General features: G+C 36.7%; 1 protein-coding gene across 12 annotated transcripts in view; it reads left to right on the top strand.

Moving 5' to 3' along the window:
* L3MBTL4 (L3MBTL histone methyl-lysine binding protein 4) overlaps nt 1–20,052 on the top strand; it is a 483,848-nt gene that overhangs the window by 328,342 nt on the left and 135,454 nt on the right. For all 12 annotated transcript variants that reach the window (XM_078153507.1, XM_020974982.2, XM_078153506.1 and 9 more), the window contains one exon: nt 8,516–8,586. In XM_078153507.1, the coding sequence (XP_078009633.1) occupies nt 8,516–8,586 (71 nt within the window). The remainder of the gene's footprint in view (nt 1–8,515; nt 8,587–20,052) is intronic.

The following is a 20,052-nucleotide window of genomic DNA, read 5'->3' as shown; positions in this document are numbered from 1 at the left end:
ACGCACACATATACTACATGAAAACAAAATTTTACCAATAGAGCTTATGCTGACTTGTTTCACTTCATGTTTTATGTGACCTTTAGCTGGTTATTTTTTATCATGTGGTATTTTCAAACTCTTAATATGAATCGAAATTTTGAAAAGATTTAACTGTTTCCAAAGAACATCCATGCCTAATGATGTGTCTGTCACGGGATCTGAGGGAAGCCCCCCTAATGAAGTAGAAGAAGGAGTCCTGAAGTCAGCTTCTGCGATTAACTAGCTCTGTGACCCCGGCCAAGGCCCTGAACTTTTCTGGACTTCGTTTATCTCATCTGTAAAGAGAGAGAGGTTTGAATGAGATGATTTCTGTGACCTCTCCCAGTTCTATAATTCTTTTGGCTAATCCTGTTACCAACTCCTCACATTTATATAGTGCCTTATGCTTTCTAAAATGTGTTCTCATGCAAGGCACTTATTTTCCAATACTAAGTGTAAAGGTGTTCTAACCAAAAAACAAAACAAACTAAAAGCTGTTTAAATGGTAACAAAAGGCAAGCAGAATCTTCCAGGATCTTAGACCCTAGTGTTTCTGTTTTCGGTGGCTATGTGGGTCAGGGCCTGGGGAATAGACCTTGGAGGGAGGGGAGGCATATGGGAAAACAAACAAATCCTGTGACAGTGCAAGCAATCACTAACCACCATCATGAAGTTAGAGAAGGACGTTTTGGAAAAAGATATATTTGCATGTATAAAATAGTCATTTGCTGTTTTTTAAAGTCCTTAAGCTTCCTTTTTTATGCATCAAGAAGACACATGACAATAGTGGGTCTGTTGAACATGATTCCATTTCATCATTTGTTCTGAATGTAAAAAATTATCACAGTCAGCCTTTAAAGAAATACAAATAAATAGAAGGCCAAAACAGGATGTTACTGCTGCCTTCCTTATGTCAGAAAAAAATTTCTTTTGCTTCTCAGACAAAAATAGGCTTGAATTGTTGGGTCTGGTTTTTTGGTTTTTGGTTTTTTTCAGTACACAGTTCAGTACACTTTCTTTTCCCTACTCTCCCTACCCTACCCAAGAGTGTGGTGGTAAATGTTTAATAAAGCCAGCTCTCTGAAAATATAAAAGCATGGAGGTGACATACTTTTAAGGTTAAAATGCATTATTAACATTTTCTCCATCACTTTCTGAAGTATAGACACTCGGGAAAACAATAAATCAAATCCTGAATAGTAGCTTTGCCAATTTTCTAAGGTGTAAATGCTCACACTGAAAATTTAGCAATTGACTCTCACTGGCTGGTTTGAGCTGGCTCCAGCATACCACTGGACCCAACACAAACACACACACATATACACACATCATACTTAGTGCCTTATTATGAAATTGCAAGAGATTTTGGGTTTTCAAAGACTGTGCCCCTAGAGCCCAAGCTATGGCAGGTAAATATTTTCAGATACAAGCCCAGCAAGGGTTTGTATGTGTTTGTTGTCTTATGGCCTGCCTGGCTGAGTTCAGAGGTTCATTACTGGAAGGTCAGCTACCAGGTAATGACTCTCATGGACATATTAGTAACTCGTGAAGACCTTCTAATCAAAGAGTTGTAATGTGCTTCAATGATGGGAGTATCCACCTTACTGAAAAGATCTATCAAAGCAGGAATTCTTAATTTAGTATCTCTGAACTTTTTTTAAAAAAAATATTTCGATCATTGTATTAGAATATAATCAGTTTCTTTTGTAATTCTGTGTATTTTATTTTATACAGTTAACAATTCCTTCCTTCTTTCCTTCCTTTTTTCCTACCCCTCTACCCCTTTGCACATAATAGGAGCTTAATAAAATTTGTTGAATTAAATTGATGACAAAGGTTGGCAGTGACCCTTGATGACAAATGGCAGATTTCAACATCAGAGACAGACTGGATGTATAGTATAGTATTCTACATTGATAGCTGTATGTATGTTGCAAATCCCTATTGTAAAAATTGTTTGACTTCTAAGTAGGTGGTGAGGGAAAGAATGCTATGAAATAAAAGAGCATGAGAAGTCTTGGAAAGGCCTTCTTAGAGTTTCTGAACTTTTAAAATACATACATACATACATATATATATATATATATATACATATATATATATATGTACATATACTTCAAAATAATTGCATCCTTTGTATTTTATTTTGTGCATTAAAAATATTTTTGATCCCATAAGCTTTAGCAGACTGTCCTGTGACACAAGAAAAGATTCAGAGGAGGGTGACATTTGAAGTAGGCTTTAAAGATGTGTGGAGGATTTCAGTAGTCAGAATTGCGGGGAGGGTGCATTCTAGCGACAGGAAGCAGGTTGAGAAAACTCATTAATTCTTTAATAGAAAAATGAACAAAGATACAAACCAGGAACAAATTTGATAGCTGTTGATTAGGAGAGAGATGAAGAAAGTGTGACTCATTAATATAATACTATATTATGACACGTAAGAAATGACATATATGAGGAATTGAGAGAAATATCAGAAGATTTACATGAACTAAAACTTGATGAATCCAACTGTCCATTTTACAGATGAGGCCCAAATGGATGAAGTGATTTGCCCAAGTTTACACAACTAACAGGGAATATATATACACATACATATACATATGTGTGTGTATGTATGTATATATACATATATATGTATATATATTCAATTATAGAATACTTTTTATGAAATAATTTATGAACTAAAAAATGAAAAAAGATAATTCAGTGTTTATTGCTAAGTTGAGGAAAGTTTAACAATATTTCTGTAAATAAATCTTTAGATTGAATGCTTCACCAGTAACAATACTAATAACATAATTTATAGAATGAGAAAAACAATACTCAAAGAAATGATGAAAAATTAAAAAAAAAGAAGCAAGGGTTATATTTCCAGATTTAAAATTATACTAAATAGTAATTATCTAAATTATTTAGTTATGAATAAAAAATAGATCAGAGGTATAGGTTAGAATAGATAATAATGGTTAAGAACCAGATGCGCACAAGAACCTGTTGTTTGGTTGTTGATATTCTTGAGTTTTCTAAATAAGCCATCAGAAGGCTGAATTTTATCACATTTCTCTTTTTTATTATTATATTAATTAACATTCTGTAGAAGTAGTATTTAAATATATGCATTTTCTTCACTTATTCATAAGGTCTTTATACCCTAAATTTTGATCAGTTTTTCTGAATGTCCCTTGCTTATTTAAATTAAAATAAATTGTCTTAGTAAACTCACTTAGTTCCACATATTTATCAAATTATTTTTCTAGTATACTGTTCAATTATATTAGTTATGTTTCAGTTTGACTTATTATATACTGAAAATGTGATGTTGAAATCACCCACCATTCCTGCTTTCTGTCTAGATCCTTTTACAAATTAACTAATCCTTAACCTTAAAATTTTATTTATTAGGGCTATTAGGTACGCAAATCTTTAATATTGATGTATTTTTTCTGTCAGTGGTTCATTTACTGATGATTGAGTTGCTACTGTTCTCTCATTGGTTTCTGGTTTGAAATGAACTGTCCAGAAAGAGGACTGCAGCCCTGATTTTCTAGACGCTGCTGATCCACAATAACCTATTTTCCAGCCTCTCATTTGGAATCCCCAATATCATAAGCATGGCATATACTCACCTGTAGTAAACTACAGACTTGTTGCAGCTTGTCCTCCTTCCTGTTCTGTAATCGTTTTCTTTTTGTAGATATTTAATCCATTTACATTGAAATCCATATGGTTCATACACAGTTCTAATTGGCCTTTTGCTGATACACACAAATTCTTGCTGTAACACCCAGTCAGTCCCCTAGCATTTTTAAGCCCCTGTGCTAAGGACAGGGCATACAATCTCCAAGATTTCACAGTCTATTGGGGGAGACAACTTATAAACTGCTATATATACAAACAAATATACACAGGATAAATTTGGCATAACCTCAGAGAGAAGGCAGTAAGGTTAAGAAGAATTGAGGAAGGAAGGAAGGAAGGAAGGAAACAAGCACTGATTAAGCACCTTCTGTGTACCAGGCACTGTGACAAATGCTTTATAAATATCTTATTTGATCCCTCACACCAACACTGGGAGGTAGGTTTTATCATTATTCTCACTTTACTAATAAAGAAACTGAGGCAGACAAGTTAAGGGATTTGGCTGGGGTTATCCCATTAAGGAAGAGTCTGTGGCCAAATTTGAACTTAGATTTTCCAAACTCTAGGCCAATCCCTATATCAACTTTGTGCCATCTAGGCTTCCTACAGGGGGTGGAATCCACCTACAACCATCAACTCAACTTTTTTTTAATTGTTTGATTTTTTTTTTTTAAAGACTTGGTCTCTTTATCTGCCCCAGGTTGGAAGTACAGCAGTCAGTCACGGGACAACCCCACTGCTCATCAGTCCAGATTTGGCCTGCCCATTTTCCAGGCTGAACCAGTTTGCCCTTTCTTAGGCAACCTAGGGGCCCCCCTGCTCTTGGGGCTTCCTATATTGGTGCCAGATTTAGTGAGGACACCCCATCAGCTTAGCCCTACTTATCTTAGAACATCTGAATTCATGCCCTCTACCTGCCTACCTTCCTCAGTAGTAAGGATTATAGGTGTGTGAGATAGCAGACCCAGCTTTCAACACCCTTCTAATTCTTTTTTTTTTAACAAACACATCTGTGCATTCATCCCCAACACACTCCTAGAACCCTAAGAGTTTTCTAGATTAACTCAGTTATCCCAAATTTTCCTTTAAGTGCGTAACACTTTCTTCAAATTACCACTTTCATTGCAAAGGAATGTAATTCAATAAAATACAGTTCTAATCCTGACCTGACTGATTCCATTAACTCTACGGAATGTTTTCTTTTCTCAATTTTTAAAATATTGACCCTTTCTCTTTCTTTTTACCTCCAGTAGATAGTAGTATCCCTTTTAAGATTACTCATTTCCTCTTCCCCTTGTTGAATATTTGAATATCATAAGTACCGCAGCTGAATATATGTGATAAGTGCTAAGTATATTTTAAACCCTCTTAGTTCATCTACACAGTACATTCTACCTCTCACTTATTATACATATCAACCACTATCCAGTTAAATTAATTATAAATGCTACCGGCTACAGTAGTATACATAATGTATTTCAAGATATATACACTAATTTCCCTCCTCCCTCATCACTTGATATTGCCACAAATTATAACAGACCCAATGAATTTTGGTTACTCTGAAAAATATTCATGATATTTCCCCTATTCTTTCTTTGAAATAATCCCCCAACTCTTATTTTAAGGTCATATAACAGTCTTTTTCTCTCTCTTATCATGATAGATAATGAGCCAGTGAAATTTGAATTGTATTACCTTAGATAGGTGAGGGTTTCTCCTTAGCCAGTGGTAAGATTATTTCTTTATGTCCATGTAGCTCTAGAATTCAATGACTCTTTACCCAGATGAATTGAATCTGATGTTTCTCTTTGAGGGTGCCCAGTGAATCCAATAGACTTGCATTATGTCTCCTGATCTTACTAATTCTAAGACTTTTTTAAAGCAATTTCTTGAAAATATCTTGGTTAAACACTTTTTCTTCATGTTTTTTTTCCTAGATGATCTCCTGATTTTTAGATAAATTCTCTGATGAATCTTCTCACTCTGTCATCTTTGCTTGTAAGATATCTCTCCCTTCCCCTCCTCCCTTCACATCGTCCTGTGCTCTTGCTTTGCTAAAATTTTGCTTCTGCAGCAAATTGGCTTTCCAGCCTGAGGATTTGATTTCTCATCGATTCCATTCCTTTATTCAAAGTTTCCATTTCTTGGGCCATTGTGGAAGTTAATCTGTTTTTCCCCCCTTCTGGTATCTTTTCTTGTGGATCTTTTTATCCATAGTATTTGTTCATCATGTTGGAGGTGTTTATTCTGCCGCTGCGGCGTGCCCCCCCCCCCCCCCCCCCCGCTGCTTGTTGACTCAGTTGTTATTTCCTTCTTATCTAAAAAGCTATACTCTTTTGAGGCTGTTTGGATGCTCTTCCTTTTCTCTCCTTCCCCTCTCATTTATTGTATTCAAGGGTCTTTTTATTCACACTGGTTGAATTAAGGAACTGGGTTCTTATGTTTACAGGTATGGAAGACTTCTGTGTAAGCTTCTAGTCTTTTTCATTTATTTAATATTTTTATTGCTGTCTTTTATTTTTACATCACTAAAATTTCTTCCTGTATCCCTTTCCTTCCCCGCTCCCCGAAAGCCATTCCTTGTAACAAAAAATTACATTTTCATTTCTTAATCCTCAAAAAATATTTCTAAAATGTGATAGCTGGTATATGTGTATATATGGAGAGAAAGAAAGAAAGATAGCACTTTTTAAATAGGTTTAGAGCTGGAAGGGACTTTAGAGACCATTTAATATAACCCCCTCATTTTCTAGCTAAGGAACATAGAGCCCAGGGAGGTTAAGTGATTTATCTGAGGTCACAGAGATAGTAAATTATAGAACCATGATTCGTACCTGCTTCCTTCTTGATACTCACTACAGCCCTTTGAGATGGGAGTCACAGGTGTTACTCTCTCCATTTTTATGGATGAGGACGCTACAGACCAGAAAAGTTAAATGATTTTGCATGTTGTCATTTTGCTAGCAGGTGTCAGAGGTGGGTTCCATACCCAGGTCTCTCCTGATTTCAAATCTTTTCTAATATGCTATGCTCTCTTTCTCTTTATAAAATATTAACCATACTGACATTTCAATTTAGCATTCTTCTTATGGTTTTATCCTGCATTACAATAAGTACATAAAATATGCCTGATGTTTTAGTGTGATTACATTCAGTTTGTAAATAGATATGCAGGACTGCCCCATCATGAAGGTGCCAAATATGAATTTTATTAGAAATTATATTTTCAATAACTTATTTGCAAAGCAAAATATCTACAATAGATGCTAAACCCATAGGATTTGTGTGTTCTGTAACATATAGGTTTTTTTACACAAATAGATAATATCTACACATAAAACTTATCCCTAGTTATGTATACCACCTCCTTAAATTATTTAAAAATTTTGCACGTGTTCCAAAATACCTCTCCCTGAACTGTTCAGTGAGTGTTTTAATCCCACCTCTTCCTCAGTTTTCCTCCTTTACAGAACTGAGATAACCTTAGTTGGCACAAAAAGTTGCCTTGAGAACTTGGGAGGTGATGGTCCCACTGTACTTTGCCCTGGTCAGACAATATCTGGAACACATTAACAAAAGTTAATAAGTTCCCTGACATTCAGCAACTTAACTGAAGTTCCCATTTCTTAGTTGTTTTAGTGCCATGTTTATAATTATCTGATTGCAATAATAAATTCAGTTCCGGTTGCCTCATTTTAGGAAGACTGTTTATAAGCTGGAAAGCTTCCAGAACAGGGCAGCTAGGATGGTGATTCGAGATTATATGAGGAATGGGCGAAGGAAATAGGAGTGCCCAGCCTGGAAAAGAGAAGATGTAAAAGGAACCATGATAGCTATGTTCAAATATTTGAAGGGCTCTCATATGGAAAAAGAATTGGAGTTGTCCTTCTTCACCCTGTAGGATAAGCCAGGAACAATGGGTAGAAAATACAGAGGCTTAAATTTAAGTTTAATATAAGAAACGAAATCTTCCTAATAAGTAAGAGCTCTCCAGAAATATTATGTGTTGCTTCTGGAGGTGATAAGGTCCCCATCATTGGAGGTTTTAAAGCAATGGCTAGATGACCATTTGTTGGAGACTTATTAAGGGCTGGGTTGGACTAACTGGTCTGTGAGGACCCAATGTAAATTTCTATGATTCTCGAAGAATAAAATGAGACAACGGGGGAGGTGTAGGGGGGGAGAGGAGAGGATTAAATAGTTTTAAAGTGTTGTAACATAAGAAAAATAAATTTATGATTTTGTTACATAACTGCAACATGGAAATCAATTAAAATGGGTCTGCTTCCTGCCTGCTTGGGAACAATGCTACACATTTAACTACCTTGTATAGGTTTCTTATAATGTTTATCTTTTAAAGTGTGCTAAGCCAAGTTGTAACAACATTCCATGATCAGAGTTGCAAAATTAGAGCCTGCAAGATTCCGCAATGCTGCAATAGTAAACAAATGCTCTGTGACTCAGTAACTTAACTGAAGCCGACATTGCCTAGTTGTTCTAGCACCATGTTTATAATCATCTTTTTAGCAACAGATCCTAAGGCCATCAGTAGCAACTGGTTCTTACCCAAACAGCTCTTCTTAGGTTCTAAAGAACATAGTTCCTGAATTTTAAGTGACTTCTACCTGTGACAATACAAGCTTCTCAACATTTCGGCCTAGTCCCTGAATAAAACCTTTTTCTTGGCCTGGGAAAAAAAAATTCAAGAAAAAAATTAATGCAGCAAAATACCTTCCAATTCACTACTGTTTACCCTGTGGTGTTGATTTAGATTCATGCTGCTACCATGATTTATTCCCACCTCACAGGATAATGAACCTAGATTTTATTTCTGTTCTTTGCCCAGACTTGTACAGCAGGCAAAGTGTCTGAAAATCAAAGGAAAAGAAGATATTGACTTGGATAATTTGTTCAGAGGTAAAAACACAACAAAAAAAATGCTTTCTTATGGGAAATTTCTTGGAGTTTTTGTTTGTTTGTTTGTTCAACTGTCTTACTGAGTGCTGTGATGGAAAGAGCCTTTAGACTGGGAATAGGAAGACTTAGTTTCCAGTTCTGCTTCATCTTCTTAGTAAAGCAAGCTATGCTAGAGTTTCAGTTTTATCATCAATAAAATAAAGATTTTGGTTTTTAATCTTTAGATGATCTCTAAGGCCCCTTTCAACTACAAAATTCTGCAGTTGCTCTACAATTGCCCACACTAAGAAGAGTATCAAACTACATACTCTTTTAAACAGGACCATGAGAGTAAAGTCATTCATGGAAACATCTACCTTTGCCTTCTGCATAGAGAGCATTATAACCAAAATATCTCTGATGTTATTGTAATAGGTTAGGACTAAAGTATTTGTGCAGATAACCTCATCTACAGGATGACTTCTGAGGTTCCTTCCAGTGCTAAAATTCCCTGATGCTATGACGCTGGTTTAGAAAGGCAGAAAAGAATCTACTTGCCTTAAAAAAACCAAACAAATAAATAAATGCTGGAGGATATGTTTATGGGTATATTCAAGAGTTATTTTTGTTGAATTCTCTTTCCAGGCAGAGCTCAATAAAGATATATTTTTGTGTATGACTCTTCATATCAGCATAACAAATCAGTTTCTATTTCTGTAGCTTTAATTCAAACAATGATGGAAAATATCAGTGTTATATATGTGTGTGTGTGTGTATGTGTATATATATACATATATATGATATTGCAAAGCACTTGTATATTTATCGTTCATTTGACCCTCACAACAACACTATGAGGTAAGTACAAAAGCATTGTTATCTTCATTTTAAACAGGAAATTGAGACTTGTAGAGGCTCAATAATAAGGTCACACAGCAAGGAAGCTTTAGACAAAGGAGTCCTACCTAGGTCTCTTCCTACTCCAAATCTAGCACTCAGACCGCTCCACCATGCTGGTCACTTAAAGCATTTTTGTATCATCATTAATTAATCAGCACCTTTGTCCCTCTGGCTGAAGTGAATTTCTACCCTATTTGTATCTCCTAAAGCTCCATAGGAAACCTTTCTCTGCTGTTGTAAATGAAAATGAGATGCAAAGTTTTCTGCTGGTTTAACCTAGAGTGCATTGAAATTAACACAGCTGTGTGGTTCGGCATTTCCCTTTCAGGAAGGCAATACCCATTAGACATTTCTGAGGAGAGAAAGAAAGTGTACTTGGCAGTCATTGAACGAGAGGGCTGGGATTCCTGGGAGCATGCTAGCCTATTTCTGCTCATCACAGTAGGGAGTGAAGCACAGCTTGTGGTCCAGGGAACAGCTCTTGATTGCATCCCAGCCACAAAGGAGAAAATGGAGGGCTGATAAAATACTGTGGCTCTATTAGGCACAGGGCACTGCACGTGCGCCGCGCGCGCGATCACGAATACACACACACACACACACACACACACACCCTCTTTAAAGCAGAACAATTTGTATATTTAGCTGAGTGGAGAGTAGAACCTTGTGTTTTCAAAGGCACTGTTAAAAAAAAAAAGAGCATGGTCTCTTGCAAAAATCTTAAAGCCCTTATCTTTAAAAAGTACCATTTATGAAAACAATATAAGAGATGTTAAAAAAAAAAGTTCTCAATCAGTTTTCCACAAGGTTTGGAACATCTCGACAGAGTAATTATATGTTTTTATTAAAACATGCAAACACGTGGGCACGTGCACACCAACACCCAACCTTTTTTACAATGCACATAGTAAATGTGGTAATGAGGATAATCCTTATAAATAGAAAAATATATTTGCATAATGTAAAAAATGAAATGTGTTTTAATTATTCAGTACATACTTGTTCTCTTCATCACTTTACAGAAAAAAGCAAATTCTTGGCCATATGTTTTTCTTTTCTCCAGGCATTTACTATTTTCTTTGGTTTTAATATTTTAAGATCCTGGATCCACAGCTCTATGCTAAGAATTTAAAATGATTTTGTGGGTTCCTTTGATGGGTTCATGAGAACATTGGGCTTGATATCAGGGGACCTGGGTTCACATCATGACTTTGCTTCTTAATGCTTAATATGACCTTGGGCAAGTCTCATAACTTCTTTGGGTATCAGTTCTTCATCTTTTAAAATGAGGGGATTAGAATAAATGATTTCTAAGGTTTCTTCCAGCACTGAACCTAGTATCCTACTGGCTGAGCTCTACATAAAGAAGAAGCTACTGGTATACAGGGATGGAAGTAATTTAGCATTATAGTCTTTGTATGTGGTCATGCTAGCAAGCCTTTCTTTTGTCTAACGCAAATGCCTTTTAGTTCAGCTTTATTTCATTTCTTATAATTTTTCCCCTTCCCTTCCCAGATGACAGTTAATCTTGCTGCCTTCTTTAGCTCTTAGAATACTCTTCTTCCCTTGTATTAACTTGTGAAGGGGGACATGATTTGTGTCTCTTTTTCTGAACACAAGTTTTTATAATCAGGCCGAATTTTTCTTTGTTTGGGTTTAAAAAAAAAAGCAAACCTGTTATTCCATTGGGATAGAGAATTCCTGGGTAAGGAGACTCCCTCTACCAATGTGTAGATCAGAATCTTCTCTACACTGTAGCATCTCAGGAAATTACCTAGAACCCTGATAGGCTAAAAAACTTACCTACAGTCACATAGCGGTGTGTTGAAAGGTAGGACTTCAGCAAATATCTTCCCTGGTCTGAGGCTGGCTCTTTCTCAGCTTCATCGTGATACTTTTTTACATATCATGAATTCTTTAAAAAAAATTTTTTTTAATGATATTTTACACCCCCCCCCACAAAGTGGGTAGAAATTTTAGTGTCTATTCTTTTCCTTGAAATACTTTTCAACTAAATTTTTTTTATCTTAGGCATATTTTAAATTTTGAGTTACACATTTTATATTCCTAAAGCAGTTCATTCACTGTAGTAGCTGGACTTGGCAGGTATTATAAAAAATTGCTGAAATGCTACCAGATTTTCAACCAGGTATAGTTCTATGAAATTCAGAATCAGTGCTCTTTCTTTTCTCCCAAAAATGTATAAAAATAGCTTTGGATACATGAAAATTTTAATTAGGTTCAGGATTGTAAGGAATTAATTAAGAAAGCTGGGTTTTCAGAAGAGAGTGTTGGTAGCAAAATAGAAGTAATTTGAAATTAAAAAAATAAAGAAGTGCCACCCACTCCTCCTGCCAGAAGGTAATAACTAAAGTAATTAAGAGGTTTATCTAAGGTAAACATATCAGCAAACCTGATAGCCACACGTAGGCTGAAAGGATGCTTATGACAGCTGTTTATTATTTTCTTTGCCAGAAGAATGGGAAGGATTTCAGTATCTTACTTGAGGCTTGTATTATATCATTCACACACTAGTTACATTGGACCAAATCACCACATAGAGCAATTCTTTGGATTATAGTTGGTAGTTGGAATTGTATTACATTCTCCATTCAGTTTCCTAGATTTGTCCAAAAACTGCTCCAAAGTGAATTAATACATAATCATCTACCTGGAACACAAATTGAGTATGTCTTTTAAAATAAGCCAGTTGTATTCATGAATCTTTGGGGTTCTGCTTAACTAGAAATCCCCTCCCACTCTACCAATAATGGCAACATTGATGCTACAAGTTACTTAGCTCCTTAGTACCAGTAACAGGAAACAGATTTACATCATTCTTTTCATTTTTGCTTTTTGCCAGTGACCAAACAGAGAGCTATGATCATTTAGTTCTTGCTAATTCATAATAGTATTTTAGTGGGTGTATCCACCTCTCTCCTAATTTGAATAATGCACAAATAAGATAATTTATTTGGGAATATGAATAGCCTGGAGATGATTTGTGTTTGGGTGTTTGTATGTCAGGGAGGGGGGAGGGGGTGTTAAAATGTATGATGTATGTCATATGATCTGCCTAACTATTGCCACTGAATCATCTGCTTACTAGTTTACTGCCATAGCTTTCTTGGGTTCCCTACCTGTAGTACCAAATGGTCATGAAAACTAACTTTCAGAAATGTACAGGAAATGGGGGTTGGGACAAAAGAAATGATGTCTGTAAATTTAGATCTTCTGTTACGTATGGGTGTGGGATTCTGGTGCAATGATGTTAACACTTATAAAATTTACACTTCCTTGGAGAATATTGGTATTGCTGGCTTGACTATAAAGAGAAGTATCAAAAATTTTATTTATTGCTAGTAATTATAAGTTTTGTCACAACTGATTTTGATTTTATCCAAGTGAAGACTCCCCTCATGGAAGCAAACAACCGTTCTGTAACCGTGAAGTATGAATTATCATCTTATTATTTGTTGTCATATTTTATTATTATTGTCATTTCTCTTTTAACTTTAGTCAACAAGCAGTACTTAAGTGTGTTGAGCAATGTGCTAAGAACTAGGGATAAAAAAATTCAGTGAAAGAATCTATATTCTGAAGGAGCTTAGATTCCAGTGGAGGTGACTACAAGTATATATGTGTGTATGTGTGTGTACATATATACATATATGTACATATCTATCTGTCTATATGCAGAGACCGTATAAAAAGAGAATATAAAGAGGACAGGTAGGAGGGAACAGGAACAGTAAATTATATTTTAGATATGTTATATTTGAGATGTCTCTGGGCCATCCAGTTTATAATATCCAATAGGCATTTTAAAAAATCTTTTCTCCTTTATTAGTTAATGACATTTACACATTAGGCATATAGCCTGGTCCAAGAGGGGAGGTAGGTAGTGGAAGGGGAATTTCACACAAGAGAGGGGCAGAGGACAGTGGAGAAGGATGAACCGTCCTGGGAGCCCTTGATGGTCTCAGGGAGATGGGAACCAGTTGAATCTCAGGTTGAACCATTGGAGGTGAAGGGAGTGGTACGGCACCAAAGCTCAGGGCAAAGAGTGGGGCTGGAGAGATAAATATGGATATGGATATATCTATGGATAGATTTGTGAGTCATCGGAAGAGACTAAACCCATAGGAGTTGATGGAGGGGTACAAGATAAAGGGAGATAGAAGGAACATGGGGAGGGAATGATGGTAAGATTGGGAAGCGAAAGTTTGAAACAGTTTCTGGGGAGAGAAATTAAAAAATCAATTGTGGGGTTAGGGGAGTATTGCTATAGTGAGGCCTCACTTTAAGCTGGATAACATGAATTTATAACATACTCATTCAGCAACTTTCCAGCTCCGTTCAGCAGCACACAGGTAGGAGTTAACAAAGTGGATGAATGGTGGGAGTATTCCAGGGCTGCGGTTTGGCAAGGGATGATAGGGTAAGAGGCTAGGGGATTCAGCAATAGAGAACAGGATAGAATTGAATTGGCTAACATACAGGGTTGAAATTGGAAAGGGAGAAAAGTGAATTGAGAGTAAGTTAGCGCCAGGATAAAATATTGAGGGATTGGAGGTCTCATGAGAGCAAAGAATAGATTTAGGAGCATTGAAGTACAAGGGGAGATGGAATGAGAAGATCTTATAGTCAGGTAAAGGAATATCAGAGTTTTGATTAAGGAAGTATGAAGTGAACGGTTATCAGCCAACATAAACATTTCAGTGCTGAAAGAACAGCAGCAAAAAAGTTGTATGTGAAATCATGAACTTTTAAATGCAAATAATGTAATGAAACTTTTTAATTCCTTCCTTCTTTTCTTCCTTCATTCCTTCCTTTCTTCCCTTATTTCTCACTTCTTTCCTTCCTCTTACTTTCCACTAACAACCCCCTACCCACCCATACACATACGTACGCACACACACACACACACACACACACACACAATGGTAACCATTCCTTATTAAAAATATGTACAGTCACTTTAGGCATGGTCACCTATACCTTCAGTCCTGGCTCCTGGGGAGGCTGAGGCTGGTGGAAGTACATCTCTTGAGATCAGGAGTTCTGAGCTACAGTAGGGCTAAGCTGACGGTGTCCTTACTAATTCTGAGATGAATAGGGATAATCCCTAAGAATGGAGAGAGCCAACAAGATGCTGAGAGGCAAACCAAACCATGTTGGAAATGGAACAGGTCAAAGTTTCTGAGCCAAGCAAGAGTGAGATCAAACCTATGAGTGGCTATGGCACTTCCAGCCTAGGTGAGATAGAACCCAGTTTTTTAAAAAAAAAATGTTTTTATGTATAATTAAGCAAAATAAATCATACATTAGCCACATCTGAAAATAGTATTTTTCTGCAAATCCTGCATCAAAGATATGCCCAAAATGCTTAAGGCCCTCATTTTGGAAAATATTCTTCCAGCTGTCCAGTCTCTTGTCTCATTCTCCCTCTGTTACTCTCACCTCCTTTTCCAGCCATATAATTCACTTCATCCAAGATTTAATACATGCCTTCCATGTGCAGTCACTAAGGAAACAGACAGAAAGATGAAGGAATCCCAGCATTTGAGGAGTTGACTTTCTCCTGCGAGTGGTTGGGGGTGGGACGAGTTACAACACATAAAAGTGAGGGGAAGACATTGGTAAAATACTGTAATCTACCATACCTGTCATGAGGCTTCTTTTGTCCTTTTTATTTCTTGTAATTCCATTTCTTCTGAGATTGTGATATTCCGTAGTTCATGCCATTTTGTCACAGTACTTAGGATAATACCACTTAGCAAAATGATTGACTTACGCTGTGAGGTAGCTTGTAGAATTTTCAGGGCTTACCAGGTGTAATAAACTTGAGGATTGTATTTTCCAAGGGCCCAAATTTCTGCAGAGAGATTAGTGTTCTCTACAGAGCACTATTCTTGCTTTAGTAGTAAGTCAATTAACTAGCATTTCTTAAGTACCTACGATGGGCTAGGCACTTTGTTATGAGCTAGGGATATAAAGACAGTGATTTAAAGCTTCTGCTGTCAAGGAATTTACTTTTTAATGGGAGGTGGGGGATAAGACAGTTCTTGGAGAGGCTTTCAAACTAATTACGGTGAAATAAAAAACAACTTTTCAGTACTTGGGATCTTTGTCATGTAAAGATTTAGATCAATTGTTATACCTAAAAACGTAATCTAGTAGGTAACACTTCATGTGTTGGGATAGATAGATTAAAAAGCAAAATGGAAAGTCATAAAGGTACTTTGATGACATTTACAGTTAAGTCATGTTTTTCTCCAATATTAAGGAAAAAAAATAAAGAGAAACTAGCCTGGGAATATATAATGTATATTCTAAATGTTAACAGAAAAATTTCAGTGGTTATTATAAAAGACTGAGGCACTGCAAAAGTGCGTAATTGATGTATGGTATCATATGTAGTACTATTATTTTATTATGGTAAATACGAATTCAATCTCTCTGCAATACTACCCGTTTGAAGAAAGCCTTTAATCTTATTTAGAGATTAATCCAGATATTAAAAACTACAAAAAAGAGTCAAAAGATGCTTGTTTTATAAGAGATTTATGCCTCCTTTAGATGTTCTAAATCATCAGTGATAATAATGTCCCTGCAGACAGTCCTCAACCAATTACTGTTGAGAAGGGGGTAGTTGGGTGGGCACAAGGGTTAAAGTGGAATGTCTGGGGTACCTTCAACCAAGCTGGGGATGGGGGGAGGTAGAACAGGTGAGCATACAGCTAAAAGTGGATATCTGTTGCCTGGTGGGAATCTGTAAACTGGAGATTTAGGAATAAATTGGGGATGGGAAAGGTTTGCCAAGGCCAATTCATGCTGGTCCCTCGGGATGTCCCTTGGTAGACTGAGGCAAATGATGATAAGGTCCTCATTTCCCTGCCATGGTGGCTGCTAGCATTGGTCAGTTTGCAGGCCATGCTGTTGTTGGGCTGGGACAAGAGAATTAGTCTAATAGAAGTAAGGAAACTTCAAACCAAAATAAAGACAATTACCAAGGGGATATGTTTTTGCAGTATATAGATGTTATTTATTATCCTTGTTTAGTAAAATTATAGTTTCATTTGAAACATTTCCTTTATTTCATAGTATCTTAGGCTTAACTCAATAACTCAGTCCATTGTTGACAAATCATCATTGCTCTTGGAAACAGTTGTTATATATGGAGCTTTAAAAAGGGTGGTAGCCTGGAGAATAAAGGTGGCCTTTCCTCAGTAAAATAATATTAGCCATAATGTATCTACCTTCAGCTTCTGTCATAGAAATCTGAAAGCAAGTAGGGGCATTTTTTTCAGCCATTGTTGTTCAGTCCTTCAGTTCTGTCTGACTCTTTGTGACCCCTGAACCAACTGTCCATCAGCTTTTCTTGGCAGAGATTCTAGAGTGGTTTCCCATTTTCTTCTCCAGTTTTGTGCATTCTGGGGTTAAGTGAGTTGACCAGGGTCATATAGCTAAGTTTGAGGTCTGATTTGAGCTCAGGTTTTCCTGACTGCAGGCCCAGGATACACTATCCACTGAATCATCTAACTGCCCTTTCAGCTATTAGACTTTATTTTATTTTTAGAGCGCACTGCTCAGCTAAATTTCTACATCCTTTTTATAAGTGAAAATTATATTCCTGTAGAATTTTGGGAGTGAGTTAAAAAAAAAGTGGTTTCTCCTATTGAACTCCATCCTTGAGTTTATTGACAAAGTATTATTGAAACACAAATGTGGAAAGAAGCTTGGTGGAAAAATGAAGAATATTTGGGTAAAAATAAACTTGCTTAATAAATAGGTAACATGTTTTTGGGTTATGAGGTTTGAGGGACTGTCAACTCTGGAAACTAAATTCTGCATTGCCGAGTCTGGTGTGATGTGGGCAGTCAACACCACAAGCTTTCTCACAAGTGTTCTAAAAATACTCTTAACTCTCTGTCTCTGCCACATCCTCATCTCCAAACCAGCACAACTTCTACTTAGTTACCTTGTAGAGCAATCCTCACCTTTCCCAATCTTCATAAATGAGATGTACTCGATACCCGAGACGTGGTCACTTACTGTCACCAATTGTCAGATATTTGTTCCCCTTGAGACTTAACTTAATTCTAATCAGATATTAAGTCCTTTTGTTGAATGAGTTTGTCAAACCTTCTAAACCATGGGAAGGTATCTTAATTTGTGGTTGGAATTGCCCTCCAACTTTCCAGCAGAATGCTAGCTCTACTTCTTCCTTCAAAGTCAATGTATGATGCCAGGAAGCTGAACTGAATATCCGCTGTGTTATATCAGGCAGAGTGATATAAAGCCATTATGACTGTCTCCTTTCCCTTCCCATTCCCCTCTGACATGTGCAGGGAGGGAACATGACTTTATTTAGCCTTTGAAAACTCTTTAAGAATGATACAGGAGGCTATTATAGGAGGCTACATAGCAAAGATATACTATCCTTTGTTCATTGTTCCTTCTGCTGCTATTAAAAAAATGTCACCTTTCTATTCTGTCACTTAATTTTGATGCTAGAAAAAAGGCTTCAACTAATGCTACCTGCAGAACAAGTATGTTAATGACCTAGAAGAAAAAATACCCCTGATGATCTGATGGACCAGAAGTGGTAGACGATTTGCTCCCTTTACTAGAGATATAGTCTGTAAGTTTCTAGAAAATCAGCCTAGTGTAGAAGCTCATGAAGGGCAGCTAGGAGGTACAGCAGATAGAGTACCAGGCCTAGAGTCAGGAAGATTCATCTTCCTGAGTTCAAATCTGCCCTCAGACATTTACTAGCTGGGTGATCCTGGGCAAGTCACTTAACCTCAATTTCCTCATCTGTAAAATTTGCTGGAGAAAGAGATGGCAAACCACTCCAGTATCTTTGCCAAGAAAACCCCAAAATGGGGTCTCGAAAAGTTGAAGGTGACTAAAGACAGCTGAACAAGAATTGCTCACTAATCAGAAGGCTCTTATTTTAAGAAATTGTTCTCTTAGCCTTGAGATTTATAAGAATCATTCAAAAAATATAATTGGTGGAGTCAGCCTTAGGAGTTTCACTGAGCCTGCTGCAAAAAGAAATTAGGTTAAAAAGGAGAAGACCTCTTAATGAAAGAATTTAAAGCATGTTAGTGAGACAAATTGTAGCATCCCCAAAGGCCATTCAACATCACATGCATTCCCACTGAGCTTTCTTAGGCCCATATTACTTCAGACTGAGATTAAACAATTTAGAAGGGGACAAGCCTCTAAAATGCTCACATCTAACATCTCATATGTATGCAGGTAAGTCAGTCTAGTATGATGCCTTGAAACTGTGTTAATGATTCCTAAAAGTATATCATTCAGATTCTTGGACAGTCATCAGCAGGTCAGATTTCTGAACTGAAGTATGTCAGACCTAAAAATCATCTTCCTGAGAAGAGGATGTTGAAAATAATTGTTCCTGACACAGTCAGGGAGCTTTGTTAGCATTCAGCCTGTTCTGTTAGGTAAGCTGGCGGAGCTAAAGCACTTTTGAAAAAAAAATTAGATAGTAGCTTTACAAATAATTAATTTTCCATAAATATGGAATGTGAAATATTTCTGTACAATGTGAAAATAAATATGTGTCCTAACATCACTTGGACTCTATAGACCACAGATCAGTCAGGGATTCTGTCAAGTCACAGCAAATTTCATTGCTCCTTTCATTGTTGCTATAGTTACCGTTGCCTTGTGGGCTACATTGTGTATCACTTACGTGTTGTCCTTTATTTACTAGGAAAGACTGCAGTTTCATCTATTATTTACATTGTTCTTTCTCATTCACTGTTTTACCTTGCTCTTCTGCCTTGTTTTTCTTCCCCTTTGAAGAAGAGATTTGTATAATTTCAGAAGGCATTTACAGTATAAAGATCCAGCATTATTTCTCCTTCAAAATTGGCTGATAAGGCTTTGGTGGCTACACTGTACAAAGGAAAATCATGTTACAGCATCTATACTAGCTACCCATGGCAAATAAGGTTCATTCACAGTAGTAGAAGCTTTTTTTCCCCAGCCCTTGGAAAATCAGAACTTTAAATACAAATACTATGCAAAGGAATTAAAGAAACTGATAAAGAAGTTAGAACGGGGCATGGGGAGTGGGGAGGGAAAGTGTCAGTGTTCTTGCTAAATATGAACACCAGGATAGCATTTATTTCATATTTTAAAGGAAGGAGGTGTCTGTCAAATGCCAGCCCTTCATCACCACATTAGGTACTCTAAGTTTTTCCAGTGATGTTGAGTGGTGCTGGTACCAAGATTCTCATTTAGATGTTAACCTTCAAAGAGAATTTTTCTCAACACGAAATTATCAACTGGAGTGTTACATGATGGCCTTGGTCTCATTAAATTTATGCGTATTATATCATAATAACAGAATCACGGAATTTGATAAAGGAAAACCTTAGTAGCCATCTAATCCAATGCACACCTGAAAGGTATCCACCTTTTAAGGTACCTTAATATGGATATCAGTTGAACTAAGCAACTCAGACAGTCTCAGAGCAGCCTAGGATAATGAAAAGGAGCCCTAAGGGAATATTTAAGGGGACTTGTTCTTTGCTCTGGGCTATTTAC

The sequence above is a fragment of the Phascolarctos cinereus genome, unplaced genomic scaffold (assembly GCF_003287225.1).
Source record: "Phascolarctos cinereus isolate Bilbo 61053 unplaced genomic scaffold, phaCin_HiC Scaffold_4;HRSCAF=312, whole genome shotgun sequence".
NCBI classification, from domain to species: domain Eukaryota; kingdom Metazoa; phylum Chordata; class Mammalia; order Diprotodontia; family Phascolarctidae; genus Phascolarctos; species Phascolarctos cinereus.
This window is presented reverse-complemented; position numbering and strand designations above follow the sequence as displayed.